Source organism: Engraulis encrasicolus, chromosome 23, assembly GCF_034702125.1.
Source record: "Engraulis encrasicolus isolate BLACKSEA-1 chromosome 23, IST_EnEncr_1.0, whole genome shotgun sequence".
NCBI lineage: Eukaryota > Metazoa > Chordata > Actinopteri > Clupeiformes > Engraulidae > Engraulis > Engraulis encrasicolus.
Genome location: NC_085879.1, coordinates 14,743,792 through 14,759,086, shown reverse-complemented (window position 1 = coordinate 14,759,086; position 15,295 = coordinate 14,743,792). Strand labels below are relative to the sequence as shown.

Sequence of the window (15,295 nt, the reverse complement as noted above, 5' to 3'; positions counted from 1 at the left end):
CTGTCTCTGACACTCTCTCTCTGTCTCTGACTCTCTCTCTCTCTCTCTCTCTCTCTCTATCTCTCTCTCTCTCTCTCTCTCTCTCTCTCTCTCTCTCTCTCTCTCTCTCTCACACACACACACACACACACACACACACACACACACACACACACACACACACACACACACACACACACACACTCATTCTTTCTGTCGGCTATACCCCCAGAGCCTGGTCCCTCCGTCAGCTGTCCGTCCCTCTGACTCAGACTGCACGTCAACCACCCCCACCCCCACCAACCCTGATCACCCCCCACCAACTGCTTGATGTGCAGGGTCAACAACAACATGTATCACCTATGGTGCTCCATCTAGTCTTATGAAAACATTACATTATAATTTGGGCAGAAGTGAAGAACTAAATCATTTTACGTGCATGTAGCCTACTAGGCCTATATATAGGCCTACAGTATTTTCCACATGACAATAAATACTGTAGAATAGCTTCATGGCCATGGTATAATAGCTGTTCTCAATTTCAATTTCAAAACACAGACTCATCATACTATGTACAGAAGTACATCACTCCACAGACAGACACATCTGCTTTCATGCTTTTCTTCAAGGATGTTTGTATTTTAATGGTTTCATTTGACAGAACAGATTGAAATGCTTGAAGGCATTGCGTTGTGAGTGCCCATATTATAAGGATCATATACAAGTCCTTCCTTATACCATTGAGGACCTTCTCTGGATTGGATTATACAAGCTACAGTAGTTTATGCAGCCTTTTATGCATCAGATATGTTGTGGGTTGAAATATTGAGATTTCCAAATATACCAAAGCATCTCCCATCTGAAAACGTCTGAAGCAAAAGTTTGCAGTATGTGTGCCGTTCTTATGGTTGAATAAGATAGATAAACTAAAAGGGTGTAGCCTACCATGCAGAGATAGGGCTTGAGTGCACCCTCCACTGACCATAACACTGCATGGCATCAAGCAACACTTTCTCACTCCCCCCATCTGTACATGTAGTATATACACTGAACACTTTGCAGTGTTAATTCAACACTTACAACTTACACACAACCAAATATTCTCCAGAAGAGTAGAGTAAACTGGTTCACTTCGGAAAGACTAGGCCGGGGATGACTGGAGCACTCATAATGACTGACGTTTCGACGCTGTGTGCGTCTTCTTCAGAGTCGCTGTGTGCGTCTTCTTTTTTTTTTTTTTTTGACTCTGAACAAGATGCACACAGCGTCGAAACGTCAGTCATTATGTTTTTCACCACAATAAAATATCTAAAAGTATCCGAGTGCTCCAGTCATCCCTGGCCTAGTCTTTCCGAAGTGGACCAGTTTACTCTACATTATATACCGTCCTGGACTGGACGCACCAAGAAGGTTAGAGCGCAAGTGACTTCCCTTTTACTAATTCTCCAGAAGAGTGTTGAATTTGACTCTCCAGTGCTGTTTTTTTTTTGCGTCACCAAAGTTATGCTGTTGCCCATTCCCAGTGGTCTACGTCACCACATGTAAGGCTGTGTTACACAGATGAAGCTGCTGACAGCTGAAGTATTTTCGATTCGCTCTGCGAACCAATTTTCCAGCTCCCAAACGTTTAGATTTTCAGTTTAAATTCAGATTGAATACAGTTGCTTCCCGTCAGTTGGCAGGAATTAGTAATGGCACTGTTCAGTATCAGCCTGAATACACTAGGGGTGTGCAATTAACACTGCAAACTTAACCGGTTCTGGGGTGCGTTTCTCGTCAACATCGTTGCAAACTAAGTTAGCAACTTACTTGGTTGCAATGCAATTTCCCATTGGAAACCTAGTGAGTTGCTAGCTGGTTAGCAAACTGGTTAGCGACAATGCTTTCCAGAAAAGGGGTCCTGTTTTGCAGAGATAATGCAACACATAGACTTCAACACTTTTCTAGTACAATGATTTTGGTGCCACTCTAAAAATTAAATTCACACTGCAAAATGTATTGTCTCAGAACCTCGCGATCAGGCTACTACACGCCCATTTGTGTACTTGGTATCTGTAGGCATAGACAACTTGCCAGAGGTGGAGAGAAGGTCACCACATGTGGTCACCTTAGTCCGATAGGACATGGTAGACATGCTTGTGTCCTGCTGGCTGGAGATGTTGGGCTTAGGTGGGTCCTTACAGCACAGCACTTGCCGTGCCTTCTCCCGAAACTCCTCGGACACATAGTAGTATATGAAGGGGTCCAGGCAGCTGTTGAAGGTAGCAAGAGCTAGTGAGAGCATGTAAAGGTTGTACAAATTGTTTTCTGAGTTTTCAGAAGTCAGATTTGGCGAGGGTGTTGTTTTATACACAAAGCCAAAGATAGGGTCCCACTCTGGTTCAGAAACAGGTTTATCTTCAATTTCTTTCTTTGCTAGCCAATGCAGGTTGTGGAAGATCAGTAATACATTGCTGGGAAGCAGACACACTAGGCACACCACCATCACCAGCACTGTGACGAAAGCGGCGTGTTTGTAACGCTTTCCGGCTTTTACCAGTGCGCGGATGACGCAGGCATTGCAGACTATCATCACCAGCAGTGGCAGCACAAAGCAGACACTGAAGAGGCTGGCAAAGTAGGGCAGGAAGAAGCTGCGCTGTGTCTCCGAGGGTAGTGCATCGTGGCAAATGGAAACATTGAGGCCCTTGATAGGGTGGATCTGCTGTGTAGCTAGCAAGGGTGCCATAGCGGTGAGCATCACGGCCCACATAGCAACACTCATGCACATAGAGAGAAGACGACTGCGGAGAGACATCCCAACCATCGGATGAACCACAGCCAGGTATCGGTCAAACGCGATCAGTGCCAGGCACATTATGGATCCGTACATGTTCCCATAGAAGAGTGCTATCACCAGGCGACAGAAGGGCTCACCCAGCGTCCAGTTGTTTCCCTTGAAGTGGTAGGCGATGCGGAAGGGTAGAACGACCAGCAGCAACAGGTCACAGGTGGTCAGGTTGATGAGCAGGATGGTGGAGGGCTTCTTCTTGGTGCGGAACAGCAGCACCCAGAGGGCCAGCAGGTTGGACGGTAGACCCAGGACCAAGGCCACTAGGTAGAGGCTTGGCAGAACCACCGTCGTTTTATGAGACATCAGCCGTTCTTTGTCAGCGGTGGATATCTCGCCACATCTGTTTATACCATAGGAGCGCACCACTGAATGAGGAAAAAAGATAGATATTTGGTTATTTTCAAAGAATGGGAAAAGGTAAAAGTGGTTAACCAGCAAAATCTATTACACTACATTTTGGACAGAGGGTTGAACTTTGACATATTGAAAAACATCTTCATCTTCACTCTGATGGCGATATAACAAGACAGGTGAAACTTTAGACAACGCAACCCCATGTAAGGAAACAGAATGATGTAAAGTGAGGATAAAAGAAAGAAAGAAAGAAAGAATGAAAGAAAGAAAGAAAGAAAGAAAGAAAGAAAGAAAGAAAGAGAAAGGCAGGAAGGAAGATAAGGAAAAAAGACCAGAGCAAACAGGTAGAAGAAACAGAATTGTCTGATCTTTGTTGTAATCTAATCAGGGTTTTGGCAACAGCTTTGGGAAAGGGTCCTAATTACCATACCCTCCTACTGTACTTATTTCGTAGTTTTCTTTAGCTGATGATTTCTATTGACTCCTTAATCAAATGGTGGTATCTGTTTTATCTTGTTTGTATTTTATTTTTCATGGTGTTGTAAAATACCGTATATTGACTTTCCAAACAAATTCCTGCACGTCAGGTTTCACACACAGGGATTGAACTCTGATCTATTGAGTATCAAGCAAAGACTTTACCACTAGACCACAGTTTAGACAAGGGCTGCACAAAATATCGAAATCACAATATCAACAGTGGCAATATGCGTATCACAAAAATGATTTAATTATCGCTAACAAGTAAAAGATTTCTGTGTAGTCCAATCACTAGCTGAATATCAACAAATGCGCAAGAAGCCCGTCATGATCAAAGCCATGCCCCCCACACAGATGAACAGATTAGTGAAAAGAAAATTGCATGCTGTTATCGAGTATCATTTTTTTCTGATATCGTGCAGCCCTAGTGTAGACTCAGAGGCAAGGCAGGTTCAAGGTTAAAGTGTCTTTTCTTCACTCGTCAAAAAGGGGGGTTTCACTGCTTGACAGAGTTCAAACTCAGAATAATGAAAGTAATCCAGGTGCTAACATAAATGTCCCATAAAATCTAGATTGAGTTTAAAGCACGGAAGATTCATCCAAGCAAGAACAAAGTCCATCAAAAAGAAAGCCAAGGTATAATTAAAATCAGGAGCACTTACAGATATGTGTTTTCTCAAGGCTGACAAAACCAATGCTGAACAAAGAGCAAAAAAATAGATTCATAAAGAGCAATCAATGAAGACACAGGTATAGGTGCTCATAACATGAGTGCTAAATTAGAAGGAATGTCTTCTCTGCCTCGGCTGTACATTTGAAGGGCCCAGATCTCTTCTTGGTCAGGTTGGTTAGTGGGGCTGCGACTTTGGTGAAGTTTCTAATGACCTTCCTTTAGAAGTTGGAGAAGCCAATTAATTGCTGTTCCTCTTTCACTGAAGTAGGTTGTGGCCACTCACATACAGCGTCAATCTTCATGGGGTCCATTTTCCAGTACACATCCCAGGAAGGAGACTTTGGAGGCATGGAAGTTCCAATTCTCTGGCTTGACAAAGCAGTTATTTTCCAGGAGGCGCTGAAGAACCGTTCGGACATGATGGACATGGTCATGGAGTGATCTGGGGGAAAAAATCTAAATATCATCCAAATAAACAAAAACATAGCAGTTGAACATGTCCCAGAGAACATAATTGATCAGTGCCTGGAAGATAGCTGGTGTATTAGTTAACCCAAAGAGCATGACCAGATACTCGTAATGCCCGGTTGGAGTGTTGAAGGCAGTCATACTCATCTTAGTATCTGGATAAGGTGGTATGTATTGCAGAGGTCCAGCTTTGTGAAGATGGTCGCTCCCTGGAGCAGCTCAAAAGCAGAGGACATTATTGGCATGGGATACTGATTTCTGACAGTCACGTTGGCCGTTTCCCAAAAGTCATACACTTGACTTAAAGGGACACTGTGTGATATTTTTAGTTGTTTATTTCTAGAATTCATGCTACCCATTCAATAATGTTACCTTTTTCATGAATACTGACCACCACCATCAAATTCTAAGTATTCATTATGACAGGGAAAAATGCATTTTTCATACATGAAAAGGGGGATCTTCTCCATGGTTCGCCATTTTGAATTTCCAGAAATAACCATTTTTAGCTGCAAAAATGACTGTACTTGGGCCATACTAGAAAATATTATTTTATTACTTAGTAAACTTTCATGAAAAGATAAAATTTGGCAATAGGCAACACAGTTTCAATAAGCAGCATAGTTGCAGTACCTTTTTTGACCATTTCCTGCACAGTGTACCTTTTAGGAAATAGTTTTTGTTTAAATCTCGATAGTCAATGCAGGGTGTGACCATCATCTTTTTTACAGATCACTGATTCTTGAGAAAGTGGCTAAAACAGGTTGTAATGTTGACAGAAAAAAACTAAGTGAATTACAAAATGATATGGTATATCCTTGCTGACTAAGGTCTTGGCTTTTCAGAAATGCAACAGGCCAATCTCCCCATTTTGTATTTTTTTTCAGAAATCAGGCTTTTCTCTGATCACATCTTGTTTTTTGTCAACACCGTCAGACACAATTAAAAGTAATTAAAATTGTATTGATTTGGTTGCATATGTATCTGGAGTTTTTAAGTGATTATGTGTATTTTTTGTTTCACACATATGCCTTTAAATGTTGAAAATTCACTTTTGTTCTATTTTAATACTGTTTCATGTGTTCTAATTTTAAAATATGTACCGTCATACGATGCTTACTTAACGCCTAAATAGAACAAACAATTTTTTTTAATTTCACAAATATTCCTGTAGGCTTAAATTGGCTATTACTTTGATAATTCAACAACTCCTAAGGAAAATGTTGTAAGCACATTCATTTAAAATGTCCAAAACTCCTTCTTACGGTGGTGACTTAAGAACTGACGGTGGTGACAGTAATCTGAGAGTGGTGAAAGTGGCCTAATTTGTACCTGCATTTAGCAAAATAAATAGCCCTCTCAAGTCAATGGCATCTTGCATAAACACTTTATGTTTGTGTGTGCACAGTATGTTTGTACATGTGTTTTTTCTTCATTAGTTAGATTTTCTAGGAAGTAGGCCACTGGTTCTTGAAAATGTGGCAAAACAGGTTTTAAGTTGTTCAAATCCAAAATATAGAGGTGTATTATCATAGATGTAGGTCTTGGCTGTGCAGTGAATGTATTGCCCAAGCTCCCCATGTTTAACATTTTTCATAAAATGGGCTCTTTCTTGTTTTGTCAACAGCGACAGACAGAATTAGAAGTAAAAACATATGTTTACTGTATTAAAGTGAATTACTTTAACAATTCAACATAACTGTAGATACTTATTGTATGCATATTTCAAGGCACTTCATGGCGACTGATGTAAGTGCCACAGGCCTAAAGTCATTAAGAGTTTTTGTGTCTGGTCTTTTTGGAACTGGTATAATAGTTGATTTTTTTAAAATATGTGGGACAACTGCTTGAGATAAAGATGAATTAAAAATGTCTGTATACACACCAGCCAGTTGTTCACTGCAGGCCTTCAGCACTCTGGGGGGAACCCCATCCGGTCCGGTGGCTTTGTGGGGGTTTACTTGCTTCAGGACTTTAAGGACTTGTGTGTGAGTCACTTGGTGGGCTTCATGCCTTTTCTGAGAAAGTATATATTAATTAACATTAATGTAATATAATACTATTAAAACATCCGACGGTGTTGACAGTTTATGGTTGGGACAGTACCAGTGTCCAAACAAATTAACAAATTGAGGACAAAATAGTAAACTTACAGGAGCTTCAGTGATGGTGAAGTATGCAGTAGACCTAAAGGTTTGAAAAGGGGTCCTCAGTAATGAAAATGACCTTGTGCATACCTGATTTTATTGTCTTTTAGAAAAAAATCTGACGGTGGTGACCAATATGCTGGACACATTTTGAGCAATCAGAAAATAATAGTAAATATTGTTTTACATGCACTATGTGCACATCTGTAGAACCACTTTAATATGGTCTTCCACATCATGGTGATATTGTTCAATTCTGTTAGTGATTTTTGTATTTTAAGTCAATTGAAATGATGATGCCAATCCTTGGGTCAGGCGTTTTTACAGGGTGTGGACAGGTTTATAGCCATGAAAAGTAATAAAATTACACTTAAATATTTCAAACAACTGTGTATTTGTGTAACAGACCCCTTGGCCATTACCTGGATTCATTTTGCTCGTGAAAATGTAGTTGATTTTCAACAGAATTAGCATTTTACTGCTGGGACATGTTTTTGCCAAACTTTCAAGAATCAGTGAGATAAAAAGAAGAAAGCTACTGCTGGGTAGGTTGAAGGTCTGATGAGCCTAGCCACAAGTGACTCCTTAATGTGTGACTCCATGGCTTGGGTTTCAGCCGGCGACAGAGAGAAGATGTGCCCTCGTGAAGGACATGTTCCTGGCAAGAGATGGATAGCACAATCGTGAGGTCGGTGGGGAGGCAGTGAAGTGGCTCTGGTCTTTTTAAATACCTCACTGAAGTCGTTGTACTCAGTAGGGTCTTGGGATAACTCGAGAGGGCTAGGAGACTTTGAGACATGCGACTCAGACTTGGAGAGGAGGCAAGAGTATTTGCAGCCAGGGCCCCACTCCACAATGCTTCCAGTAGACCAATTGATGTGGGGGCCATGGTGTGATCACCAGAGGTAGCCTGAAACAACAGGAAACTGGGGAGAGGAGACTAGGTTAAAATGGATGCTTTCATGATGATGATCATTAGACATATTAATAGGAGCGGTAAGGGGGGTCACAGCACCTTTCACTAGGGGTCTTCCATCCAGGCCAGTGACAGAGAGAGGGGACTTGAAATGTATTAGGAGTATGCAGCTGTAGAGCCCACCATGGCCGGGAAAGTGTGACGGTCTTTCCCCCAGGTGATTGGAAATTTCAGACAGGCAGACAACCCGCATGAGGACCAAGCGTTGCCTTGGTCATAGTTCTCCTCCTCCTGGACGGGTCTTGGCTTTTCTCACGAGCGCAGAGCAAGTGGAATGGAAGTGGCCCTGCTCCAACAGTACAGGCAACATCGCTCCTTCATCCGAAGGTCTTTCTTAGCCTGAGAAAGACGGGATCCTCCAAGTTGCACTGGCTCCTCAGGGTCAGGGGGTGGGTGCAAGAACCTTTGGATTGGAGCATCAAGGCCGGTCTGGAGGCCAGATGGTTTGGTTGATCAGGGCCTCCAAATCTTCAGCCGGGTCATTCGCTGCCAGTTCATCCTTGATGCATCCGGAGAGTCCATGGCGGCAGTCGGCCATCAAGGCCTCCGCGTTCTATCCACTCTCTGCGGCTAGAGTCTGGAAGAGAACTGAATATTCAGCAACACTGGAGTTACCTTGGCGTAGATGGAGTAGTCGGTTGGCTGAGTCTCTGCCCCCGACTGAATGGTCGAACATCTTGCCCATCTCCTCTGCGAATCTTGCGTAGCTGGAGCATGCTCTACCCTGTTGTTTGCAGACGAGAGTGGCTCATGCAAGGCCTTGCCAGTCAGCAGTTTTATTACGTAGGCAATACGAGAGCAGTCATAGGGGAATGAGGTGGGTTGTAGCTCGAAGGTAAGCGAGCACTAAGTCAAGTCTCTCAGATTTCTATCATACCTCTCCGGGCCAGGGAGTTCGGTCTGTTGGGTTCTGGCTGGGTCTGTTGGGCAGTCGACAATGGAGGGAGTGCCAGGAGAGTGAAAACCAAAGAAACTCGACAGAAGAACAATCTCTAGGGGGGAAATGCATTGGTCACGGTGTAGTACGGGGGCGTTGCCTGAGGACACGAGTGGATGGAAAATTAACTCCCTTGCGCATGGTCATTGGTCAGTGGGTGCGATGGATACAATCTCCGTACTCCCTTGCGCATGGTCAGTGGGGGCGACACCATGATGGATAATTTGTGGCCAAATTAACTGCAGCTGTTGGTCAGCAGTAATTGCTGGGGGTAGTTAAGGACAGCTGACAACATTCACGCTGTCCTATGACCTGTTCCACATTCCGACCCTCGCGGAAGTGTCATTGCATGCTTTCAATACTGACCGTAGAAGTAGAATAAAGTTTTCGTACTCCCCTTTCCATCATTTTGCACTACGCTGTTATGATGTCAGTAAGCTGTCCTGTCTCTACTCTCCTTGGTGAAAACACTGTGTTGAAGTTCTTACAGGATCTGCTCATGTCGACTGCAAACTGCCTCTTGTCCACGCAGACGTTTTTTTGCTAAACAGTTCCATCCTGGCTGACCAAATCCTGTCGTTCTTGTAAGTTGTAGGTGGCTGGGCAAGGGCTTTCCCCCCAGTTGGAGCACTCTCTGCTGAGTCGTCTTGCATTGCTCAGTCTTGCTGTCAGGTTTCATACACCGGGATTGAACCAGGATCTCTTCAGTACCAGTCTAAGACTTTATCACTACACCACATTGTAGACTCAGATGCAGAGAGAGGCAGAGACAAGGCAGGCTCAAGGTCAACTTTTTTATTCTTTACTCGTCAAAAAGGGGGGTTCACAGCTTCGAAGAGTTCAAAATCAGAAGAACAAAAATAGTATAGGCACTAACATCAATGTCCCATGAAATCTAGGAAAGGCCTAAAGTACAGAAGATTCATCCAAGCGAGTACCAGAGTCCACAAACAAGAAATCAAAATCAGGAGCCCTTACAGAAACGTTTGTTCACAAGGCTGACAAAACCAAGATTGAGCAAAGCGAAAAAAAACAGAGTAGGCATAAAAAGGGCAATCAATTAATACACAGGTGTAGGTGCTGATAGCATGAGTGCTAAATTAGGTCAAAAAAACAGTAAAGTAGAGTTAAGTAAAAAAACTAGTAATCTGTAACCGGCTGTGAGGCAGCTTGTAAGAATGGCCTTGTTTATAAACAAACTGTGCGCTACCAAAGTTGTCTATGCCTCATTTTACATGTCAACAACCCCGTGACTCTACACATCTAGAATGAAGTTTTGAGCGTCATAAATGGGTGGAAAATAGAGATTTTTTTCAGATGGCTAATTTGGTGCCACCCCATCAAATTTCAGCTAGCTCTTGGAATTCTGACTAACGCTTGGAATTCTGAATGCAGGAGACGAATGGAGTTGAGGTATGTGGCCAGGGTTAGTCCTCAGCATCATGTTTTAACACTATTTAAGCCATTTTACACCGGATTTCTCCTTTAAGGTATCCCTCTTTAATACTTAGAGGAAAAGGGTCTTTCTGCCTGACCCCTGATTGGTGATGCTTTCAAGATCTCTAAACTCAGGGTTGAAACTGGCCCCTATAAACCAGATAAACAGTGTGGTATTGAAAGGCCATTTCCCATTTGTCTATTCCAGTTACGATTTCAACCCAGTTTTTATGCATATAACCTTATTTATTCTACCATGGGCGTAAGTTTATACATGGACGATCATGACATGTCACAACCAATATTTAGGGCATATACAATACTCCCTGCCAAATGATTATCTTAAATATGTATCTTACTGCGCCCAGAAAGTAAATATTTATTGATCACACAAGGCAATTGTTGCATCTTCAGTGTTTAGCTAAGTGTTAGGCCTCTACCCTCATATATGTGTAGCTATAATTAATTAAGTTAAGTACACACACACACACCCAGGCAAATAATAGAAAAGACAAAGAAAGCACAGTAACTCTGCTCATCCACTACGTTGCCTGGCAAATTGCCCTGCCTAACCAACATAAAGACAGAGCAGGGAGAAAGAAGGAAAGGGAAAGAGAAAAGAAAGAATAGAAAAACAGCGGTGCTGTTGAGGTATCCAGGCTTGCCTTATTGAGCACAGATTTCAGATAGTGAACTCTGAAGATCCAATTGTTTCCCCTGACGTTACCCATTACCAATTGGTTATACAGTATTTGGTCATGAAGTATGCCATTTGTATCAGTCATCATTCATTCCCTTCCATGTGTTTGTTGATTGACAAGGCTTTTTAACCTATGCATGGGGCATCGCTCAAGAATATCAATGTAACATATAGGGAAATGATAATTGAGCAAAGATTTATGGATGGCTCTGCTTTCCGTCTTATCACATATCCTGTCTGTTGGGTGTGTACACTAATGCATGTTAATGTACTCTAATTTGGGAAGGGAAAAGCCCACAGGCTTACTGGAGTCATTATTCTGTTGCTGTAATGTGCGTGCACTTATTTCCAAACACACTTTGGTGTGTGTGTGTGTGTGTGTGTGTGTGTGTGTGTGTGTGTGTGTGTGTGTGTGTGTGTGTATTTGCGTGTGTGTGTGTTACAAAGTACTCGATCAATCATTTTTAAAGTGGCAATATTAGATTGTAGTCACTCGGTCTCATCATTTTGTTTCATTTAGTTTGTCACTGGTAATGACTGAATGTAAGGAAAGCCAAAGGAAAATATTGTGTCATGCAACTCTGTTATCTTTGTCTGAGAAGTGGGTTTGCATCGGCCGTGACTGTTTCTCACCCCCCACCTTGTAGAAACATAAAATAAATACTGTTTGTTTTAGAAAATGACAAGATATTTTATCACATTCGTAGCCTTACTGCAGATGGGGTACCTATTCACTACTGTACATCATAACAACATTGCTCAGAGAGCCGTAAGTAACGCAATAAGACATATTCATTACAATTTTGGTGACAGTAGTTATAACGTATCTCTGCACTAAGGGGTTAATGAGTCTGATTTTTGTCTCTTGTCGTAGCCTATTGATCTAGTCTCTGTCACAGCCTTTTAGCACATGGGATCGATGACTATATTACAGAGAGTGCTAAGTAACAGATCAAAGAAGCAAAGTCGCAGGAGTTTGTTTACTGTCTATTTTCTTAGGAAACTCGCCTTAGGGTAGAGTTACACGGAAAGTGGACCATTGCCAACAGTTTGCATGAGAAAACACACATTCCCTGATCTGGAACTCATTATGCTTAATCTGTGTATTATGTGAAAGAAACAGCTCTCTGATCTCATTTGTTCAGTTTCCTCTTGGAGAACTGGCACCACTGTGAACGTCTTCTGTACCCGTGTTATAAACACAGGTTCAGAAAAGGAGTGAAGAGAGAAGAGAGAATGGAGTGGATAGAGAAGAGAGCGACCAAAGACCAAAGACACAAGGAAAGCAAAAACAGGTGATGAGGAAAACTTACTCAATTCCTTGCATTCTGAAGAGTCCGTCTCGGATGAAACTGATTGAAATTGAAATGCAGAAGCGAAGAGCAGCAAAGAAAACAGTTCCAGAGTTGAGGGCCACAGACGTGGCGGCATGGCTGTTTGCTGTCGTTGTTAAGGAGCTGTTCTAGAACAGACGCAGAAGCAATTCCAAGTATTCTACAGGCTACTGCGTGTTTACAGTCGGGCTCTTAGATCTGTCTTTCTGTCTCTCTCTCTCTCTCTCTCTCTCTCTCTCTCTCTCTCTCTCTCTCTCTCACTTTCTGACTCACTCGCTCAGACACTGGCTCCCCCCATCCCCATGTGTGTGTGCTCTCCATCTGTCTTTCTCTTTCTCCTTTCTCTTTACTCTCCCTCTGTCTTTCACTTCTTCTTTCTTCCTCCTTTGCAAGCAAACACAGTGTCTGTTAAAACACTCAGGGAGCTATCAGGGTGCCATGATGATTTCTATTGTTTCCATATACTCCATGGCTGTGATCTCATGTTTTCCATATGCTCCACGGCTGTGATTTCATGTAGTAATAATACAAAGGTAAATGTATACTGTGGATATGATGGTTAGTGAGACGTGTCTGTGGTAAAAGAAGAAAAAAAAGAGAGGACAGCCCACTGAACTCTGTCAGCCCACCAAAAAAAGTGATACTGAACTCATATTTATACAGGTTGTTCCCGCACCCCCACTGTATTGGTCGTGAGATGACTTTAGCAATAGATGGGTTTCCTTGTACAAACACTCACAACCTACAGACTCATTTCCAAATCTATTCTTACATGCTCTAATCTAGTCTTGCAGTTGGTCATCCCGGCACTTTGCCACTGTTGCTTAGCAGCAAATTAGTTTGGGGTACAAAGTTACTTAGCCAGCCATTCACATGCCGTATTTCTTCACAATTCCAGCACGGCAACCAATAGGAGCAACGCCAAAATTGGTTTACCTCAGACTGACGTCACAAGGACTGCAAGAATACCTCCATTTGATGTTCCCACAATAACAAACGAATGAATGAATGAATGAATGAATGAAACTTTTATGGCCCTGAGGGCAATTTGTCTTCAAGGCCGTTCAGGAGCCATAGAACAAACACTTGGGGCCTTTCCCATTACTAATCTCCACCCCTACCCCTTTGCCTTCCTCTTGCCCCTCGTGCTTTCAAACAAAGCCGCAAGGTGTAGGGCAGAGCCATACAGAGGGAGAGTCAGGCAATCTCCACTGTGTCCTAGGGCCGACTTCCGCATTAGCAAAATTAGCTGTTTTAGCGTCTCGGAACTGCTTAGCGTTGCGAATGTTAGTGCCTAGAAGTGGGCGTAGCACACAGCAAATGCAATGCAATGCAATGCAGGGAATATGACAAGACTTGCTGTTCGTAGTAATAACTTCAGATAAATATCACAGATGGTAAAACTGTTGTGATTATCATTAGCGAGACAGTTGACATTTTACATATTTGTGGTGATTACCCCGCAGTATAGTTCGTTAGTCCTTATTTTTGGCTTTTTATGTAGTGGTTCTATGTTAAGCCTATGGAAAGACAGCCGCTTTAGGCACGACCCCAATCTCGTTGAAAGGCGAGGCTGCAGTTTATTTCCTGGTCCTCCATTTGCGCAACTCTCCCTCTCTATGGCTCTGGTGTAGGGCTTGAAACGCAACCGCTACGAATTGGGATATCCCTTCAAGGAATGACACTCACAGCTGTCACTAATTCCATGCATTAGGTTGATGTTAATAGCATTGTGTGTTTCACAGAGAAAAGGGCCATCACACATTAGGACAGTGTTAATCTTAGTACAATGGAATAATTATTACCACTTTAAAACCGACAATTGCAGCGAAAATACTTAATCTTGTGTGCTGTTGTGGATGCAGTGGTTTGCCGCCCATTTTTAAATGCAATCGCAATGCATTGAGGGAAATCTGTCGAAGCCCTCCGTCCGTGGAGTGAGGTGTTGGAAAATCTCTGCACGTTGGGGATGAAAGTCCTTTGCCGAACCCCTACCCATCTGTCTGAACGTGAATCGGGATGCCACTACACGTGGACGCGCACAACGGAGGGGATCGGCTAGGGCTAAGGGGTGTAATGCGATTCACCCTTACACATACAGACCAGCACAGCAATGCACAAAGACAAGTCGAAAAAGCTGTCTAAAAAAGTCTAGAAGTCTAAATAACACACAGCAGATTGTGCATTTAAAATAAAATAATGTCAATACAATACAATGAGAAATTAGCCTACGTAACATGTAGATGCAGTAAAGTCAGCCTATCTGAATAAGTTGAATGCTTCAAGGCACAAAGATGGTAAGGCTCTATTTGTTTTAACAAAAGCCGGTTCCTGAGTCCTCCTTCAGAGAATAGGGGTTGGAATGGATCATCTAATATTTTACTTTGAAGTTGATAGTACACAATTAACTATTGTTAACTGTTCACAGCAGTTTTCACTTCTGTCTGTTCCAGTCAGTTTCATACCTAACATGCCTGGGCATCTGGGTACAGTAATCCCATAATTCACACAGACACAGAGGATATCCTATAATGGGAAATGGGGGATACACAAATTCTCTTCAAATGTGCACTGTTACATGACTGCGGTCATAGCAGACTGTGTCAATTTCCCTCCATCTTCCTAATGGCTATTTTAACATGGTTCATTGTTATATTGGGGTCATCCCTATGTTACCCAGGTCCTATGTTCCCCGCAAACGGGGAACTTAAGGCCCTTTTTTCAGAAAAAGGTTCTATGTTCCCCGCTGCTTCCAAGTAGACTGCTGCCGCATGGCTAAGCGCAGGTTGTTGTTGCACTTCTGACAGGTTAGGTTTAGGGATATTTTTGGTCAGGGCACAAATTTACAACTCAGAAACATTGCATTTCTGACAGGTTAGGTTTAGGGATGGTTTTGGGAAGGGCACAATTTGAAAACTCGGAAACATACAATGCGGGGAACATAGAACCCTTTTTTAGAAAAAGGGTCCAAAGTTCC

At 42.6% G+C, this 15,295-nt stretch overlaps 1 protein-coding gene across 1 annotated transcript; it reads right to left on the bottom strand.

The window, feature by feature from the left end:
* Positions 1-1,480: 1,480 nt before the first annotated feature.
* On the bottom strand, positions 1,481-12,489 carry LOC134439834 (proteinase-activated receptor 4-like). Its single transcript, XM_063189735.1, has 2 exons — positions 12,298-12,489; positions 1,481-3,177 (listed from the first exon to the last, which is right to left on the bottom strand). The coding sequence occupies exons 1-2, from the start codon at positions 12,413-12,415 to the stop codon at positions 1,997-1,999; spliced, it is 1,299 nt and encodes a 432-aa protein (XP_063045805.1). The 5' UTR covers positions 12,416-12,489; the 3' UTR covers positions 1,481-1,996.
* Positions 12,490-15,295: the final 2,806 nt, after the last annotated feature.

What these genes read in the sequence shown, in the direction of transcription:
- LOC134439834 (XM_063189735.1), bottom strand. Translation starts at nt 12,415, where the DNA reads ATGCCGCCACGTCTGTGGCCCTCAACTCTGGAACTGTTTTCTTTGCTG. An exon ending in TTCAGAATGCAAGGAATTGA is followed by an intron (nt 3,178 to 12,297) that starts GTAAGTTTTCCT and finishes TTCCTCATTCAG; the next exon opens with TGGTGCGCTCCTATGGTATA.